The sequence below is a fragment of the Rhynchophorus ferrugineus genome, unplaced genomic scaffold (genome assembly GCF_030347505.1).
Source record: "Rhynchophorus ferrugineus isolate W39M unplaced genomic scaffold, kcgeb_rfMv2 rfM11, whole genome shotgun sequence".
NCBI lineage: Eukaryota > Metazoa > Arthropoda > Insecta > Coleoptera > Curculionidae > Rhynchophorus > Rhynchophorus ferrugineus.
In genome coordinates this window covers 31095667-31117693 of record NW_027472590.1, presented here as the reverse complement: position 1 = coordinate 31117693, position 22027 = coordinate 31095667, and the positions used below count along the sequence as shown (strand labels likewise).

The 22027-nt window shown below is 29.9% G+C and overlaps 1 protein-coding gene across 2 annotated transcripts in view; it reads left to right on the top strand.

Annotated features, from left to right (window-relative positions):
* Positions 1 to 22027, top strand: part of Gycalpha99B (guanylate cyclase 1 soluble subunit alpha 2) — a 204412-nt gene that overhangs the window by 84181 nt on the left and 98204 nt on the right. For both annotated transcript variants that reach the window (XM_076418371.1, XM_076418373.1), the window contains one exon: positions 19461 to 19799. In XM_076418371.1, the coding sequence (XP_076274486.1) occupies positions 19461 to 19799 (339 nt within the window). The remainder of the gene's footprint in view (positions 1 to 19460; positions 19800 to 22027) is intronic.

Genomic DNA, 22027 nt, shown 5'->3' with positions numbered 1-22027 from the left:
TGGTGATATAATAAATTGTGTACAATGTTTAGTTTCTAAGATATATGATCAAAAGTATATTTTCAAAAAACCGATGGATCTCGGTTGTTCTTACATATCTTTGAAACGGCCAGTTCTAAAGCAATTTAACATGGATTTTCGTTCCTCGCGCCCCCAAATACATATATTCTGAGAGTTTTACCTTTATCCAAGATATTGAAAATTATCGCAGTTTTTCCATGCAAATGGTCGGAAATTTTGCGAATTTTTGCCATTTTCAATGTTTTTGTTCCCATTTCTGTTCAAGTAATATCAGGTTAATATAAGTTACCACGTTTATAAAGAACTTTACGCTGAATCGAATGGTGATATAATAAATTGTGTACAATATTTAGTTTCTAAGATATATGATAAAAAGTGTATTATCATAAAACAGAAGGATCTCGGTTTTTCTTACATAACTTTGAAACGGTCGTTTCTAAAACAATTTACCATGGATTTTCGTTCCTCTCACCTCAAAATACATATATTCTGAGAGTTTTACCTTTATCCGAGATATCAAAAAATATCACAGTTTTTCCATGCAAATGGTCGGAAATTTTGCGATTTTTTGCCATTTCCAATGTTTTTGTTCCCATTTCTGTTCAAGTGATTTCAGGTTAATATAAATTACCATGTTTATAAAGAATTTTACGCTGAAACGAATGGTGATATAATAAATTGTGTACAATGTTTAGTTTCTAAGATATATGATAAAAAGTGTATTTTCAAAAAACAGATGGATCTCGGTTTTTATTACATATCTTTGAAACGGCCAGTTCTAAAGCAATTTAACATGGATTTTTGTTCCTCGCACCCCCAAATACATATATTCTGAGAGTTTTAACTTTATCCAAGATATTGAAAAATATCGCAAATTTTCCATGCAAATGGTCGGAAATTTTGCGAATTTTTGCCATTTTCAATGTTTTTGTTCCCATTTCTGTTCAAGTGATATCAGGTTAATATAAATTACCGTGTTTATAAAGAATTGTACGCTGAATCGAATGGTGATATAATAAATTGTGTACAATGTTCAGTTTCTAAGATATATGATAAAAAGTGTATTTTCAAAAAACAGATGGATCTCGGTTTTTATTACATATCTTTGAAACGGTCAGTTCTAAAGCAATTTAACATGGATTTTCGTTTCTCGCACCCTCAAATACATATATTCTGCGAGTTTTATCTTTATCCAAGATATTGAAAAATATCACAGTTTTTCCATGCCAATGGTCGGAAATTTTGCGATTTTTTGCCATTTTCAATGTTTTTGTTCCCATTTCTGCTCAAGTGATTTCAATTTAATATAAATTACCATGTTTATAAATAACTTTACGCTGAATCGAATGGTGATATAATAAATTGTGTACAATATTTAGTTTCTAAGATATATGATAAAAAGTGTATTATTATAAAACAGAAGGATCTCGGTTTTTCTTACATAACTTTGAAACGGTCATTTCTAAAGCAATTTACCATGGATTTTCGTTCCTCTCACCTCAAAATACATATATTCTGAGAGTTTTACCTTTATCCGAGATATCAAAAAATATCACAGTTTTTCCATGCAAATGGTCGGAAATTTTGCGATTTTTTGCCATTTTCAATGTTTTTGTTCCCATTTCTGTTCAAGTGATATCAGGTTAATATAAATTACCATGTTTATAAAGAATTTTACGCTGAATCGAATGGTGATATAATAAATTGAGTACAATGTTTTGTTTCTAAGATATATGATAAAAAGTGTATTTTCAAAAAACAGATGGATCTCGGTTTTTCTTACATATCTTTGAAACGGTCAGTTCTAAAGCAATTTAACATGGATTTTCGTTCCTCGCACCCCCAAATACATATATTCTGAGAGTTTTAACTTTATCCAAGATATTGAAAAATATCGCAGATTTTCCATGCAAATGGTCGGAAATTTTGCGAATTTTTGCCATTTTCAATGTTTTGTTCCCATTTCTGTTCAAGTAATATCAGGTTAATATAAGTTACCACGTTTATAAAGAACTTTACGCTGAATCGAATGGTGATATAATAAATTGTGTACAATATTTAGTTTCTAAGATATATGATAAAAAGTGTATTTTCATAAAACAGAAGGATCTCGGTTTTTCTTACATAACTTTGAAACGGTCATTTCTAAAGCAATTTACCATGGATTTTCGTTCCTCTCACCTCAAAATACATATATTCTGAGAGTTTTAACTTTATCCGAGATATCAAAAAATATCACAGTTTTTCCATGCAAATGGTCGGAAATTTTGCGATTTTTTGCCATTTTCAATGTTTCTGTTCCCATTTCTGTTCAAGTAATATCAGGTTAATATAAACTACCATGTTTATAAAGAATTTTACGCTGAATCGAATGGTGATATAATAAATTGTGTACAATGTTTAGTTTCTAAGATATATGATAAAAAGTGTATTTTCAAAAAACCGATGGATCTCGGTTTTTCTTACATATCTTTGAAACGGCCATTTCTAGAGCAATTTAACATGGATTTTCGTTCCTCGCACCCCCAAATACATATATTCTGAGAGTTTTAACTTTATCCAAGATATTGAAAAATATCGCAGTTTTTCCATGCAAATGGTCGGAAATTTTGCGAATTTTTGCCATTTTCAATGTTTTTGTTCCCATTTCTGTTCAAGTAATATCAGGTTAATATAAGTTACCACGTTTATAAAGAACTTTACGCTGAATCGAATGGTGATATAATAAATTGTGTACAATGTTTAGTTTCTAAGATATGTGATAAAAAGTGTATTTTCATAAAACGGATGAATCTCGGTTTTTCTTACATATCTTTCAAACGGTCAGTTCTAAAGCAAATTACCATGGATTTTCGTTCCTATCACCCGAAAATACATATATTCTGAGAGTTTTATTTTTATCCGAGATATTGAAAAATATCGCAGTTTTTTCCATGCAAATGGTCGGAAATATTGCAATTTTTTGCCATTTTCAATGTTTTTGTTCCCATTTCTGTTCAAGTGATTTCAGGTTAATATAAATTACCGTGTTTATAAAGAATTGTACGCTGAATCGAATGGTGATATAATAAATTGTGTACAATGTTTAGTTTCTAAGATATATGATAAAAAGTGTATTTTCATAAAACAGATGGATCTCGGTTTTTCTTACATATCTTTGAAACGGCCAGTTCTAGAGCAATTTAACATGGATTTTCGTTCCTCGCACACCCAAATACATATATTCTGAGAGTTTTAACTTTATCCAAGATATTGAAAAATATCGCAGATTTTCCATGCAAATGGTCGGAAATTTTGCGATTTTTTGCCATTTTTAATGTTTTTGTTCCCATTTCTATTCAAGTGATTTCAGGTTAATATAAATTACCATGTTTATAAAGAATTTTACGCTGAATCGAATGGTGATATAATAAATTGTGTACAATGTTTAATTTCTAAGATATGTGATAAAAAGTGTATTTTCAAAAAACAGATGGATCTCGGTTTTTCTTACATATCTTTGAAACGGCCAGTTCTAAAGCAATTTAACATGGATATTTGTTCCTCGCACCCCCAAATACATATATTCTGAGAGTTTTATTTTTACCCGAGATATTGAAAAATATCGCAGCTTTTCCATGCAAATGGTCGGAAATATTGCGATTTTTTGCCATTTTCAATGTTTTTGTTCCCATTTCTGTTCAAGTGATATCAGGTTAATATAAATTACCATGTTTATAAAGAATTTTACGCTGAATCGAATAGTGATATAATAAATTGTGTACAATGTTTACTTTCTAAGATATATGATAAAAAGTATATTTTCAAAAAACCGATGGATCTCGGTTTTTCTTACATATCTTTGAAACGGCCAGTTCTAGAGCAATTTAACATGGATTTTCGTTCCTCGCACACCCAAATACATATATTCTGAGAGTTTTAACTTTATCCAAGATATTGAAAAATATCGCAGATTTTCCATGCAAATGGTCGGAAATTTTGCGATTTTTTGCCATTTTCAATGTTTTTGTTCCCATTTCTGTTCAAGTGATATCAGGTTAATATAAATTACCGTGTTTATAAAGAATTGTACGCTGAATCGAATGGTGATATAATAAATTGTGTACAATGTTCAGTTTCTAATATATATGATAAAAAGTGTATTTTCAAAAAACAGATGGATCTCGGTTTTTATTACATATCTTTGAAACGGTCAGTTCTAAAGCAATTTACCATGGATTTTCGTCCCTGTCACCTCAAAATACATACATTCTGAGAGTTTTACCTTTATCCGAGATATCAAAAAATATCACAGTTTTTCCATGCAAATGGTCGGAAATTTTGCGAAGTTTTGCCATTTTCAATGTTTCTGTTCCCATTTCTGTTCAAGTAATATCAGGTTAATATAAACTACCATGTTTATAAAGAATTTTACGCTGAATCGAATGGTGATATAATAAATTGTGTACAATGTTTAGTTTCTAAGATATATGATAAAAAGTATATTTTCATAAAACAGAAGGATCTCGGTTTTTCTTACATATCTTTCAAACGGTCAGTTCTAAAGCAATTTACCATGGATTTTCGTTCCTATCACCCGAAAATATATATATTCTGAGAGTTTTATTTTTACCCGAGATATTGAAAAATATCGCAGTTTTTCCATGCAAATGGTCGGAAATATTGCAATTTTTTGCCATTTTCAATGTTTTTGTTCCCATTTCTGTTCAAGTGATTTCAGGTTAATATAAATTACCATGTTTATAAAGAATTATACGCTGAATCGAATGGTGATATAATAAATTGTGTACAATGTTTAGTTTCTAAGATATATGATAAAAAGTGTATTTTCATAAAACAGAAGGATCTCGGTTTTTCTTACATAACTTTGAAACGGTCATTTCTAAAACAATTTACCATGGATTTTCGTTCCTCTTACCTCAAAATACATATATTCTGAGAGTTTTACCTTTATCCGAGATATCAAAAAATATCACAGTTTTTCCATGCAAATGGTCGGAAATTTTGCGATTTTTTGCCATTTTCAATGTTTTGTTCCCATTTCTGTTCAAGTAATATCAGGTTAATATAAATTACCATGTTTATAAAGAATTTTACGCTGAATCGAATGGTGATATAATAAATTGTGTACAATGTTTAGTTTCTAAGATATATGATAAAAAGTATATTTTCAAAAAACCGATGGATCTCGGTTTTTCTTACATATCTTTGAAACGGCCAGTTCTAGAGCAATTTAACATGGATTTTCGTTCCTCGCACACCCAAATACATATATTCTGAGAGTTTTAACTTTATCCAAGATATTGAAAAATATCGCAGATTTTCCATGCAATGGTCGGAAATTTTGCGATTTTTTGCCATTTTTAATGTTTTTGTTCCCATTTCTATTCAAGTGATTTCAGGTTAATATAAATTACCATGTTTATAAAGAATTTTACGCTGAATCGAATGGTGATATAATAAATTGTGTACAATGTTTAATTTCTAAGATATGTGATAAAAAGTGTATTTTCAAAAAACAGATGGATCTCGGTTTTTCTTACATATCTTTGAAACGGCCAGTTCTAAAGCAATTTAACATGGATTTTCGTTCCTCGCGCCCCCAATTACATATATTCTGAGAGTTTTATTTTTACCCGAGATATTGAAAAATATCGCAGCTTTTCCATGCAAATGGTCGGAAATATTGCGATTTTTTGCCATTTTCAATGTTTTTGTTCCCATTTCTGTTCAAGTGATATCAGGTTAATATAAATTACCATGTTTATAAAGAATTTTACGCTGAATCGAATGGTGATATAATAAATTGTGTACAATGTTTAGTTTCTAAGATATATGATCAAAAGTATATTTTCAAAAAACCGATGGATCTCGGTTGTTCTTACATATCTTTGAAACGGCCAGTTCTAGAGCAATTTAACATGGATTTTCGTTCCTCGCACACCCAAATACATATATTCTGAGAGTTTTAACTTTATCCAAGATATTGAAAAATATCGCAGATTTTCCATGCAAATGGTCGGAAATTTTGCGAATTTTTGCCATTTTCAATGTTTTGTTCCCATTTCTGTTCAAGTGATTTCAGGTTAATATAAATTACCATGTTTATAAAGAACTTTACGCTGAATCGAATGGTGATATAATAAATTGTGTACAATGTTTAGTTTCTAAGATATATGATCAAAAGTATATTTTCAAAAAACCGATGGATCTCGGTTGTTCTTACATATCTTTGAAACGGCCAGTTCTAGAGCAATTTAACATGGATTTTCGTTCCTCGCACACCCAAATACATATATTCTGAGAGTTTTAACTTTATCCAAGATAATGAAAAATATCGCAGATTTTCCATGCAAATGGTCGGAAATTTTGCGAATTTTTGCCGTTTTCAATGTTTTTGTTCCCATTTCTGTTCAAGTGATTTCAGGTTAATATAAATTACCATGTTTATAAAGAACTTTACGCTGAATCGAATGGTGATATAATAAATTGTGTACAATATTTAGTTTCTAAGATATATGATAAAAAGTGTATTATCATAAAACAGAAGGATCTCGGTTTTTCTTACATAACTTTGAAACGGTCATTTCTAAAGCAATTTACCATGGATTTTCGTTCCTCTCACCTCAAAATACATATATTCTGAGAGTTTTACCTTTATCCGAGATATCAAAAAATATCACAGTTTTTCCATGCAAATGGTCGGAAATTTTGCGATTTTTTGCCATTTTCAATGTTTTTGTTCCCATTTCTGTTCAAGTGATATCAGGTTAATATAAATTACCACGTTTATAAAGAATTTTACGCTGAATCGAATGGTGATATAATAAATTGTGTACAATGTTTAGTTTCTAAGATATATGATAAAAAGTGTATTTTCAAAAAACAGATGGATCTCGGTTTTTCTTACATATCTTTGAAACGGCCAGTTCTAAAGCAATTTAACATGGATTTTTGTTCCTCGCACCCCCAAATACATATATTCTGAGAGTTTTAACTTTATCCAAGATATTGAAAAATATCGCAGTTTTTCCATGCAAATGGTCGGAAATTTTGCGAATTTTTGCCATTTTCAATGTTTTTGTTCCCATTTCTGTTCAAGTGATATCAGGTTAATATAAATTACCGTGTTTATAAAGAATTGTACGCTGAATCGAATGGTGATATAATAAATTGTGTACAATATTCAGTTTCTAATATATATGATAAAAAGTGTATTTTCAAAAAACAGATGGATCTCGGTTTTTATTACATATCTTTGAAACGGTCAGTTTTAGAGCAATTTAACGTGGATTTTCGTTCCTCGCACACCTAATTACATATATTCTGGGAGTTTTAACTTTATCCAAGATATTGAAAAATATCGCAGATTTTCCATGCAAATGGTCGGAAATTTTGCGATTTTTTGCCATTTTCAATGTTTTTGTTCCCATTTCTGTTCAAGTGATATCAGGTTAATATAAATTACCATGTTTATAAAGAATTTTACGCTGAATCGAATGGTGATATAATAAATTGTGTACAATGTTTAGTTTCTAAGATATATGATAAAAAGTGTATTTTCAAAAAACAGATGGATCTCGGTTTTTCTTACATATCTTTGAAACGGTCAGTTCTAAAGCAATTTAACATGGATTTTCGTTCCTCGCACACCCAAATACATATATTCTGAGAGTTTTAACTTTATCCAAGATATTGAAAAATATCGCAGATTTTCCATGCAAATGGTCGGAAATTTTGCGATTTTTTGCCATTTTCAATGTTTTTGTTCCCATTTCTGTTCAAGTGATATCAGGTTAATATAAATTACCATGTTTATAAAGAATTTTGCGCTGAATCGAATGGTGATATAATAAATTGAGTACAATGTTTTGTTTCTAAGATATATGATAAAAAGTGTATTTTCAAAAAACAGATGGATCTCAGTTTTTCTTACATATCTTTGAAACGGCCAGTTCTAAAGCAATTTAACATGGATTTTCGTTCCTCGTACCCCCAAATACATATATTCTGAGAGTTTTAACTTTATCCAAGATATTGAAAAATATCGCAGTTTTTCCATGCAAATGGTCGGAAATTTTGCGATTTTTTGCCATTTTCAATGTTTTGTTCCCATTTCTGTTCAAGTAATATCAGGTTAATATAAGTTACCACGTTTATAAAGAACTTTACGCTGAATCGAATGGTGATATAATAAATTGTGTACAATATTTAGTTTCTAAGATATATGATAAAAAGTGTATTTTCATAAAACAGAAGGATCTCGGTTTTTCTTACATAACTTTGAAACGGTCATTTCTAAAGCAATTTACCATGGATTTTCGTTCCTCTCACCTCAAAATACATATATTCTGAGAGTTTTGACTTTATCCGAGATATCAAAAAATATCACAGTTTTTCCATGCAAATGGTCGGAAATTTTGCGATTTTTTGCAATTTTCAATGTTTTGTTCCCATTTCTGTTCAAGTAATATCAGGTTAATATAAATTACCCTGTTTATAAAGAATTTTACGCTGAATCGAATGGTGATATAACAAATTATGTACAATGTTTAGTTTCTAAGATATATGATAAAAAGTATATTTTCAAAAAACCGATGTATCTCGGTTTTTCTTACATATCTTTGAAACGGCCAGTTCTAGAGCAATTTAACATGGATTTTCGTTCCTCGCACACCCAAATACATATATTCTGAGAGTTTTAACTTTATCCAAGATATTGAAAAATATCGCAGATTTTCCATGCAAATGGTCGGAAATTTTGCGATTTTTTGCCATTTTCAATGTTTTTGTTCCCATTTCTGTTCAAGTGATATCAGGTTAATATAAATTACCATGTTTATAAAGAATTTTACGCTGAATCGAATGGTGGTATAATAAATTGTGTACAATGTTTAGTTGCTAAGATATATGATAAAAAGTGTATTTTCAAAAAACAGATGGATCTCGGTTTTTCTTACATATCTTTGAAACGGCCAGTTCTAAAGTAATTTAACATGGATTTTCGTTCCTCGCACACCCAAATACATATATTCTGAGAGTTTTAACTTTATCCAAGATATTGAAAAATATCGCAGATTTTCCATGCAAATGGTCGGAAATTTTGCGATTTTTTGCCATTTTCAATGTTTTTGTTCCCATTTCTGTTCAAGTGATTTCAGGTTAACATAAATTACCATGTTTATAAAGAATTTTACGCTGAATCGAATGGTGATATAATAAATTGAGTACAATGTTTTGTTTCTAAGATATATGATAAAAAGTGTATTTTCAAAAAACAGATGGATCTCGGTTTTTCTTACATATCTTTCAAACGGTCAGTTCTAAAGCAATTTAACATTGATTTTTGTTCCTCGCACCCCCAAATACATATATTCTGAGAGTTTTAACTTTATCCAAGATATTGAAAAATATCGCAGATTTTCCATGCAAATGGTCGGAAATTTTGCGAATTTTTGCCATTTTCAATGTTTTGTTCCCATTTCTGTTCAAGTAATATCAGGTTAATATAAGTTACCACGTTTATAAAGAACTTTACGCTGAATCGAATGGTGATATAATAAATTGTGTACAATATTTAGTTTCTAAGATATATGATAAAAAGTGTATTTTCATAAAACAGAAGGATCTCGGTTTTTCTTACATAACTTTGAAACGGTCATTTCTAAAGCAATTTACCATGGATTTTCGTTCCTCTCACCTCAAAATACATATATTCTGAGAGTTTTAACTTTATCCGAGATATCAAAAAATATCACAGTTTTTCCATGCAAATGGTCGGAAATTTTGCGATTTTTTGCAATTTTCAATGTTTTGTTCCCATTTCTGTTCAAGTAATATCAGGTTAATATAAATTACCATGTTTATAAAGAATTTTACGCTGAATCGAATGGTGATATAATAAATTGTGTACAATGTTTAGTTTCTAAGATATATGATAAAAAGTGTATTTTCAAAAAACAGATGGATATAAGTTTTTCTTACATATCTTTGAAATGGTCAGTTCTAAAGCAATTTAACATGGATTTTCGTTCCTCGTACCCCCAAATACATATATTCTGAGAGTTTTAACTTTATCCAAGATATTGAAAAATATCGCAGATTTTCCATGCAAATGGTCGGAAATTTTGCGAATTTTTGCCATTTTCAATGTTTTTGTTCCCATTTCTGTTCAAGTAATATCAGGTTAATATAAGTTACCACGTTTATAAAGAACTTTACGCTGAATCGAATGGTGATATAATAAATTGTGTACAATATTTAGTTTCTAAGATATATGATAAAAAGTGTATTTTCATAAAACAGAAGGATCTCGGTTTTTCTTACATAACTTTGAAACGGTCATTTCTAAAGCAATTTACCATGGATTTTCGTTCCTCTCACCTCAAAATACATATATTCTGAGAGTTTTACCTTTATCCGAGATATCAAAAAATATCACAGTTTTTCCATGCAAATGGTCGGAAATTTTGCGATTTTTTGCCATTTTCAATGTTTTGTTCCCATTTCTGTTCAAGTAATATCAAGGTTAATATAATTACCCTGTTTATAAAGAATTTTACGCTGAATCGAATGGTGATATAACAAATTGTGTATAATGTTTAGTTTCTAAGATATATGATAAAAAGTATATTTTCAAAAAACCGATGGATCTCGGTTTTTCTTACATATCTTTGAAACAGCCAGTTCTAGAGCAATTTAACATGGATTTTCGTTCCTCGCACACCCAAATACATATATTCTGAGAGTTTTAACTTTATCCAAGATATTGAAAAATATCGCAGATTTTCCATGCAAATGGTCGGAAATTTTGCGATTTTTTGCCATTTTCAATGTTTTTGTTCCCATTTCTGTTCAAGTAATATCAGGTTAATATAAATTACCATGTCTATAAAGAATGTTACGCTGAATCGAAAGGTGATATAATAAATTGTGTACAATGTTTAGTTTCTAAGATATATGATAAAAAGTGTATTTTCAAAAAACAGATGGATCTCGGTTTTTCTTACATATCTTTGAAACGGCCAGTTCTAAAGCAATTTAACATGGATTTTCGTTCCTCGCACCCCCAAATACATATATTCTGAGAGTTTTAACTTTATCCAAGATATTGAAAAATATCGCAGTTTTTCCATGTAAATGGTCGGAAATTTTGCGATTTTTTGCCATTTTCAATGTTTTTGTTCCCATTTCTGTTCAAGTGATTTCAGGTTAATATAAGTTACCACGTTTATAAAGAACTTTACGCTGAATCGAATGGTGATATAATAAATTGTGTACAATGTTTAGTTTCTAAGATATATGATAAAAAGTGTATTTTCATAAAACAGAAGGATCTCGGTTTTTCTTACATATCTTTCAAACGGTCAGTTCTAAAGCAATTTACCATGGATTTTCGTTCCTGTCACCTCAAAATACATATATTCTGAGAGTTTTATCTTTATCCGAGATATTAAAAAATATCGCAGTTTTTCCATGCAAATGGTCGGAAATTTTGCGACTTTTTGCCATTTTCAATGTTTTTGTTCCCATTTCTGTTCAAGTGATATCAGGTTAATATAAATTACCGTGTTTATAAAGAATTGTACGCTGAATCGAATGGTGATATAATAAATTGTGTACAATGTTCAGTTTCTAAGATATATGATAAAAAGTGTATTTTCAAAAAACAGATGGATCTCGGTTTTTATTACATATCTTTGAAACGGTCAGTTCTAAAGCAATTTAACATGGATTTTCGTTTCTCGCACCCCCAAATACATATATTCTGCGAGTTTTATCTTTATCCGAGATATTAAAAAATATCGCAGTTTTTCCATGCAAATGGTCGGAAATTTTGCGACTTTTTGCCATTTTCAATGTTTTTGTTCCCATTTCTGTTCAAGTAATATCAGGTTAATATAAATTACCACGTTTATAAAGAACTTTACGCTGAATCGAATGGTGATATAATAAATTGTGTACAATATTTAGTTTCTAAGATATATGATAAAAAGTGTATTTTCATAAAACAGAAGGATCTCGGTTTTTCTTAGATATCTTTCAAACGGTCAGTTCTAAAGCAATTTACCATGGATTTTCGTTCCTCTCACCTCAAAATACATATATTCTGAGAGTTTTATCTTTATCCGAGATATCAAAAAATATCGCAGTTTTTCCATGCAAATGGTCGGAAATTTTGCGATTTTTTGCCATTTTCAATGTTTTTGTTCCCATTTCTGTTCAAGTGATATCAGGTTAATATAAATTACCGTGTTTATAAAGAATTGTACGCTGAATCGAATGGTGATATAATAAATTGTGTACAATGTTCAGTTTCTAATATATATGATAAAAAGTGTATTTTCAAAAAACAGATGGATCTCGGTTTTTATTACATATCTTTGAAACGGCCAGTTCTAAAGCAATTTAACATGGATTTTCGTTCCTCGCACCCCCAAATACATATATTCTGAGAGTTTTAACTTTATCCAAGATATTGAAAAATATCGCAGTTTTTCCATGCAAATGGTCGGAAATTTTGCGATTTTTTGCCATTTTCAATGTTTTTGTTCCCATTTCTGTTCAAGTGATATCAGGTTAATATAAGTTACCACGTTTATAAAGAACTTTACGCTGAATCGAATGGTGATATAATAAATTGTGTACAATATTTAGTTTCTAAGATATATTATAAAAAGTGTATTTTTAAATACTGATGGATCTCGGTTTTTCTTACATACCTTTGAAACGGTCATTTCTAAAGCAATTTACCATGGATTTTCGTTCCTCTCACCTCAAAATACATATATTCTGAGAGTTTTACCTTTATCCGAGATATCAAAAAATATCACAGTTTTTCCATGCAAATGGTCGGAAATTTTGCGATTTTTTGCCATTTTCAATGTTTCTGTTCCCATTTCTGTTCAAGTAATATCAGGTTAATATAAATTACCCTGTTTATAAAGAATTTTACGCTGAATCGAATGGTGATATAACAAATTGTGTACAATGTTTAGTTTCTAAGATATATGATAAAAAGTGTATTTTCAAAAAACAGATGGATCTCGGTTTTTCTTACATAACTTTGAAACGGTCATTTCTAAAGCAATTTACCATGGATTTTCGTTCCTCTCACCTCAAAATACATATATTCTGAGAGTTTTACCTTTATCCGAGATATCAAAAAATATCACAGTTTTTCCATGCAAATGGTCGGAAATTTTGCGATTTTTTGCCATTTTCAATGTTTCTGTTCCCATTTCTATTCAAGTGATTTCAGGTTAATATAAATTACCATGTTTATAAAGAATTTTACGCCGAATCGAATGGTGATATAATAAATTGTGTACAATGTTTAGTTTCTAAGATATATGATAAAAAGTGTATTTTCAAAAAACCGATGGATCTCGGTTTTTCTTACATATCTTTGAAACGGCCAGTTCTAGAGCAATTTAACATGGATTTTCGTTCCTCGCACACCCAAATACATATATTCTGAGAGTTTTAACTTTATCCAAGATATTGAAAAATATCGCAGATTTTCCATGCAAATGGTCGGAAATTTTGCGATTTTTTGCCATTTTCAATGTTTTTGTTCCCATTTCTGTTCAAGTGATATCAGGTTAATATAAATTACCATGTTTATAAAGAATTTTACGCTGAATCGAATGGTGATATAATAAATTGTGTACAATGTTTAGTTTCTAAGATATATGATAAAAAGTGTATTTTCAAAAAACCGATGGATCTCGGTTTTTCTTACATATCTTTGAAACGGCCAGTTCTAGAGCAATTTAACATGGATTTTCGTTCCTCGCAGATGCAAATAATATATTCTGTGAGTTTTAATATATATATATAATATATCCATGCAAATGGTCGGAAATTTTGCGATTTTTTGCCATTTTCAATGTTTTTGTTCCCATTTCTGTTCAAGTAATATCAGGTTAATATAAGTTACCACGTTTATAAAGAACTTTAAGCTGAATCGAATGGTGATATAATAAATTGTGTACAATATTTAGTTTCTAAGATATATGATAAAAAGTGAATTTTCATAAAACAGAAGGATCTCGGTCTTTCTTACATATCTTTCAAACGGTCAGTTCTAAAGCAATTTACCGTGGATTTTCGTTCCTGTCAGCTCAAAATACATATATTCTGAGAGTTTTACCTTTATCCGAGATATTAAAAAATATCGCAGTTTTTCCATGCAAATGGTCGGAAATTTTGCGACTTTTTGCCATTTTCAATGTTTTTGTTCCCATTTCTGTTCAAGTGATATCAGGTTAATATAAATTACCGTGTTTATAAAGAATTGTACGCTGAATCGAATGGTGATATAATAAATTGTGTACAATTTTTAGTTTCTAAGATATATGATAAAAAGTGTATTTTCATAAAACAGAAGGATCTCGGTTTTTCTTACATATCTTTGAAACGGTCAGTTCTAAAGCAATTTAACATGGATTTTTGTTCCTCGCACCCCCAAATACATATATTCTGAGAGTTTTAACTTTATCCAAGATATTGAAAAATATTGCAGTTTTTCCATGCAAATGGTCGGAAATTTTGCGATTTTTTGCCATTTTCAATGTTTTTGTTCCCATTTCTGTTCAAGTGATATCAGGTTAATATAAATTACCATGTTTATAAAGAATTTTACGCTGAATCGAATGGTGATATAATAAATTGTGTACAATGTTTAGTTTCTAAGATATATGATAAAAAGTTTATTTTCAAAAAAACAGATGGATCTCGGTTTTTCTTACATATCTTTGAAACGGCCAGTTCTAGAACAATTTAACATGGATTTTCGTTCCTCGCACACCCAAATACATATATTCTGTGAGTTTTAACTTTATCCAAGATATTGAAAAATATCGCAGATTTTCCATGCAAATGGTCGGAAATTTTGCGATTTTTTGCCATTGTCAATGTTTTTGTTCCCATTTCTGTTCAAGTGATTTCAGGTTAATATAAATTACCATGTTTATAAAGAATTTTACGCTGAATCGAATGGTGATATAATAAATTGTGTACAATGTTTAGTTTCTAAGATATATGATAAAAAGTATATTTTCAAAAAACCGATGGATCTCGGTTTTTCTTACATATCTTTGAAACGGCCAGTTCTAGAGCAATTTAACATGGATTTTCGTTCCTCGCACACCCAAATACATATATTCTGAGAGTTTTAACTGTATCCAAGATATTGAAAAATATCGCAGATTTTCCATGCAAATGGTCGGAAATTTTGCGATTTTTTGCCATTGTCAATGTTTTTGTTCCCATTTCTGTTCAAGTGATTTCAGGTTAATATAAATTACCATGTTTATAAAGAATTTTACGCTGAATAGAATGGTGATATAATAAATTGTGTACAATGTTTAGTTTCTAAGATATATGATAAAAAGTTTATTTTCAAAAAAACAGATGGATCTCGGTTTTTCTTACATATCTTTGAAACGGCCAGTTCTAGAACAATTTAACATGGATTTTCGTTCCTCGCACACCCAAATACATATATTCTGTGAGTTTTAACTTTATCCTAGATATTGAAAAATATCGCAGATTTTCCATGCAAATGGTCGGAAATTTTGCGATTTTTTGCCATTGTCAATGTTTTTGTTCCCATTTCTGTTCAAGTGATTTCAGGTTAATATAAATTACCATGTTTATAAAGAATTTTACGCTGAATCGAATGGTGATATAATAAATTGTGTACAATGTTTAGTTTCTAAGATATATGATAAAAAGTGTATTTTCAAAAAACCGATGGATCTCGGTTTTTCTTACATATCTTTGAAACGGCCAGTTCTAGAGCAATTTAACATGGATTTTCGTTCCTCTCACCTCAAAATACATATATTCTGAGAGTTTTACCTTTATCCGAGATATCAAAAAATATCACAGTTTTTCCATGCAAATGGTCGGAAATTTTGCGATTTTTTGCCATTTTCAATGTTTCTGTTCCCATTTCTGTTCAAGTAATATCAGGTTAATATAAATTACCATGTTTATAAAGAATTTTACGCTGAATCGAATGGTGATATAATAAATTGTGTACAATATTTAGTTTCTAAGATATATGATAAAAAGTGTATTTTCATAAAACAGATGGATCTCGGTTTTTCTTACATATCTTTGAAACGGTCAGTTCTAAAGCAATTTACCATGGATTTTCGTTCCTCTCACCTCAAAATACATATATTCTGAGAGTTTTATCTTTATCCGAGATATCAAAAAATATCACAGTTTTTCACTTCTCCATAGTAGTCACCCTTGGATTTCCAGGAATTAATCCATTCCTGCTTCCAGCATGAATAACTATGCGTCTTCAATGAATTACTAACAAATATCATGACTAACAAAACCTAATCGATAGTTATTCCAATGTTTACCTTCTTCTATCAACTTTTGTTGTCTTTACACTATATTTGTTAACATCCTGTAACTAGTGGCCCAATGTACCATTAAAAAATATCCATGTCTCATCTAAATGTACAGATTGATACAATAAAATTTCCTTGATTTTGTTAAATGTATTTAAAAATTGTATTCTTTTAAAAACAATATCTGGAATTTTATTAAAGCCCTTCGTGATAATAACGTTACACCGGTTAAATCCTATATTATCCAACAGTGTACGAAGGGAGTTTGTACATCCCTCAAATAGCTGCATATCTTTTGGTTTTTTATGGATATTTTTATGGACTAAAATTTTTCTCGAAATAATTGTATTACAATACAACTAATATGTCGGGAACTATCTCCTATCGTACGTTTCACACAACGATCGGTCCTAATTCGTCTGAGGTTTGAGACGTGTTCAAACACGTTCATCAATAGTTTATTTGGTTTCCGATCTGTACTTGTGGAGTGGAAAGCACTGGCAAGGAATGCGGTGCTGGGCTGCGTTTTTATTGGTTTTTGGGGGTTTATGCTTGCGCCCATTCATCGACGGTTTGGTGCAGAGTTATAATACACCCCTGATATTATTAACCTTTAGAATTACCTCTAGTACAATGATATAGTTACTCTATGTTCCTATATTATGTTGCTATAATACGTTATAAAATCTGTTTACCAAAATTTAAATACCTTGTAAATATCAAGGACAGAGGATTCTTGTTATTCCCGAATTTCGCATATGTCACCTTCCGATAAAGCAGACACATTAATTTCTTCTCTCTACGAAAAAACGTAAAATATGGCCTTACATGATCTTACTAATTTTAATCGTTTTTTTTTTTTTTTTCATCGGAATTTACCACAACTTTTAATAGATCAAACAATATGAGAATAACCAAAATTAGTACAAAATCGTAAACACAAAAACACCTACCGTGTAACAGTTAGAACTAGGGGTGCAGAAAAAATATCGATATATCGATATTTTCTGAAAAAAATATCGATACTTTTGCCCCAAATTTTCTAGCCCGATATATCGATATTTTTTCAGAATAAATTAAATATAGTTTATAATAAACCTTTACAATAGGTACTTAATTTTATAACTTATATTTACAATAGTACTAATATTTCACTATTTTTATTTTTTCTTAAAAATATCGATATATCGATATTTTCTGAAAATAATATCGATACTTTTGCCCCAAATTTTCTAGCCCGATATATCGATATTTTTTCAGAATAAATTAAATATAGTTTATAATAAACCTTTACAATAGGTACTTAATTTTATAACTTATTTTTACAATAGTACTAATATTTCACTATTTTTATTTTTTCTTAAAAATATCGATATATCGATATTTTCTGGAAATTTTTTCAGAATAAATTAAATATAATTTATAATAAACCTTTACAATAGGTACTTAATTTTATAACCTATATTTACAATAATACTAATATTTTACTATTTTTATTTTTTCTTAAAAATATGGATATATTTTTTTGAAAAATATCGATATTTTTTAGGTGGCCAACACCCCTTGTTAGAACAAGCAGCGCGTCGGTCAGAGCCTAAAATATTTGTTTATATATATTGTTTCACCGATCTGAGGGCTATTCCTGATTATCGCAATTTACTTATTTCTAGCGCATATTACACAAAAATTTTACACCCAAAAATTCTTCCTCGATATAAGCCAAATTTCACGGCTAGAGGTTCATCTTCAATAAACCGTTTATTAAAAATAAAAAAAAGACTTTAGTTTAGATCTTACTTAGCAATTTCAAAAACAATTTAAACAAAAAATAAATAGAAAAATCTATAACGATTACTGGAATAAATAAAAAAATAATGACGTAATTTTATTTGAAAATGTCGGTAAAGGAATTATTTCTTTAATCAGCTTGTTGCATTTATTATTTTTGAGATATATATTTGTGGAGATAAATATGGATAAAATTGGATAATACATAATGAAGTAGTGAAAATATGCAACAATTAAAATGAAACTAACTACATAATTTGCATAGTTGAAATACATAGGATAAACAGAACAAATTATGAATTATTAACAGTAAAATTGTTAACATTTTAAAGTATTACAAATATGAAGGTGTGAACATTTTATTCTTTAAACTTCATATCAATTATTTTGATTATTTACTTTATATACCTAAGATTGATTTATATATATATATATACAAATATAAGACCAATTGATTAATTTAATATATTGTTATCGAATTTTGATCACAAGGTGATCACTAGTTATATAAAATGAAACTAACTACATAATTTGCATAGTTGGAATACATAGGACAAACATTAAATAAAATTGCGTCATTATTTTTTTATTTGTTCCAGTAATCGATTTTTCTAATTTTTTGTTATTTTTCGTTTAAATTGGTTTTGAAATTGCTAGGTACGATCTAAACCAACTAAACCTTTTATTTTTTCACCGTAATTTTTGTCTCCTCTCTTATTGAATTTGTCTTATTGCAGATGAACCTGGAGCCGTGAAATTTGGCTTATATCGAGGAAGAATTTTTGGGTGTAAAATTTTTGTATAATATGCGCTAGAAATAAGTAAATTGCGATAATCAGGAATAGCCCTCAGATCGGTGAAACAATATATATAAACAAATATTTTAGGCTCTGACCGATGCGCTGCTTGTTCTAACAAGGGGTGTTGGCCACCTAAAAAATATCGATATTTTACTTATTTTTTCTATATTTATTTTAAGTTATAAAATTAAGTACCTATTGCAAAGGTTTATTATAAATAATAATTAATTTATTCTGAAAAAATATAGATATATCGGGCAAGAAATTTGGGGCAAAAGTATCGATAATTTTTTTCAGAAAATATCGACATATCGATATTTCTTCTGCATCCCTAGTATATATAAGACCAATTGATTAATTTAATATATTGTTATCGAATTTTGATCACTAGTTATATACTATATAATATTACATAATTGAGCAAATTTTATGACATCCTTTTGCAATATGACATAACGTTTACGTTTCGTTGCAGGAGAACACCCGGAAACGGAGGCGGCGTTCGTATGTAACGCGTCGGACGACACCGACCTCTATTTGGAGTTCACGACGGAAAAATCGGCAGTGGGTCACTTGTTGGTGGGAAGCTTGAAATCAATCGCTCGGATATTATACACGGATCGGATAGAGGTGGTGACCAGTCGATGCTGGGAGGCGAAAGGACAATTCAAATATCACATTCGACGGATGGACAGCGACAGCCGCAACGGAACGGACCGCGTTACGTCACCCCTGGGCGACTCTCCAACTTCCGATTCGCTGCCGATGAGTATCTCGACCTTTTGTAGAGCGTTTCCTTGGCATTTTGTTATCGGTAAGTTAAGTGTTGAGCTGTTAAAGCAAGAAAACAATGCTGTAAATAAAATACAATTTACTTTCTCTCTTCTTCGCGTAAATTAATATACAAGGAGGACTTTGTTTATTTAAATGAATCATATAATGTCGTCACATCAATACTGAGTTTTAGTCTATTTTGGCTTTAAAATACAACAAAATTCTAATCTAAAAGAAATAATGAAACAAAAATTATGTTCAATCAAATATAATTGACGTTCATCACTGGATTAGGCATCTAGTGATATTCCATATATCATGTATACCTAGCTAATATATTTTACCATTTACGCTTAATTTCTATTTCCTTCGGTACAGTATTTACTTCTAAATTAATTTTGATATCACTGTATTCCTCCTTGGTTACTGTTGTTACTAGCTGTATACATTTTTCTTGATATAACTAGATTTAGACACTGCATTCCCCCTACTTTCCATATCTTCAAAACAGTTAATATTCTTTCTCTACTCACACATTTTAACAAAATGCTCATGTATCATCTGAATAATTACACACATATATCTTTGCACATAAATCTTTCACACTCTACAATATGATTTACTACAGCTTCATCATATAATAATTACATACCTTTAGTTGTTTCCACTGTCATCGTCTTATTTTGTAATTAGTCAGCGTTGAATTATAACCCATATTCAGAAAGTTTCATTCAAGTGAATAACTAGATCGTTAATTTCCAATGTATCCAACATTTGTTCCAATGTATCCAACATTAATGTTTCTAGCATGAAGAACAAAATATTTACAGTTAATTAATAAATATTAAATAATTAATGACAGTAAATAAATGTTATGTTATGAATAATAAAACTTAATCAATTGTTATTCCAAAGTTTACCTTTTTATCAACTTTTGTTGCCTTAATATTAGTTTTACTATTATCTTGCAGTGAATCACCATCGGGTATATTGGACCTACTCTGAAATATTCATGTATCAACTAAATACACAAACTGAAATAAGTAATCTTCCTTTATTTTATTATATGCTTTTAAAAATGATATTGTTCTGAAAGCAATATCTGGAAGTTCCGTTAGACCTCTTCGTGATTTATCTTTACACCATTTAAATCTTATATTACCTAAGAGTGTATGAAGAGATATTATACATCCCCCTAAAATCTACATATTTCTAAGCTTACTATGGATAATTTCCAGACTAACAGTTTCCTTTGAAGTAAATGAATTAAATTATATTTACATTAAAAAAACTACTCATTGTTTTTCTGCTTTTCATATAGCTATTTGATCTCTTCTAGAGCTAACATCAAGCCCATCTTGATTCTTCACCCGCTTCCTATAAAGATGGTTTCTTTTCGACGAATCCATGATTATATTTATCTTTTTTTTTAATATTTCGGTGACCAAACTAATATTGAGTGCAACTGCAACATGTTAAAAAATATTTCCCACAAATACCGCAGTAAATTCATATTTAACAGAAAAAATGCTCTTTACTGGCAAGAGGAGTCCTCCATTATCTTCTTCCTCTCCGTCCAGACGAACAGTGCAGGCTGATTCGGTTAAATGTTCTATCGAATCTGACAACAATGTATCTCTTCTTAGCTAGAATAAAATTAGAAAGAAAATATTGCCTGTTTCTAAAATGAGTTTATAAATAGCCACAGGCAATCTTGATGACGTGAGTTCAATGTTATTTTTAATAGACTATATATTCTCTATATTTTGTTATTTTGAGGTCTTCGGAGAACTTATTCAACAACATGCATTTGCTCTGTATTTTAAATTGACGTTTATATTCCGAACGCAATTCGTCAACTCTATATGATTGAGACATTCGTTCATTGGTGGTTCCGAAACGATACCAAGATGATGACAAAACGCGAATTAGATCATACAATGATATGTGCTAAAGGCGAGCCACCGAACATAAACGTAATTAGATTTCATTATTACGAAGAGCAAACGTGAACTAGGGCCCTCCTCCATATACCGGAGTCAAAACCTAGAAAATTAGATTTAACTTTGCGGTCGTACATTTAATAGCTAGTTACAGAAACGGGCTTCCAACTGAGGAACGACGGGTCAGAGCCTCACAAAGAGATACGCAAGTTTACCGTCAGTTGACATAACTGGATGATAACGCGCAAAATGCTTCCTTAAATTGGCTTTTAACTAAAACAGGGAACTGAGACTCCGCCTTACATTTTCTACCTAATTAAAGGAC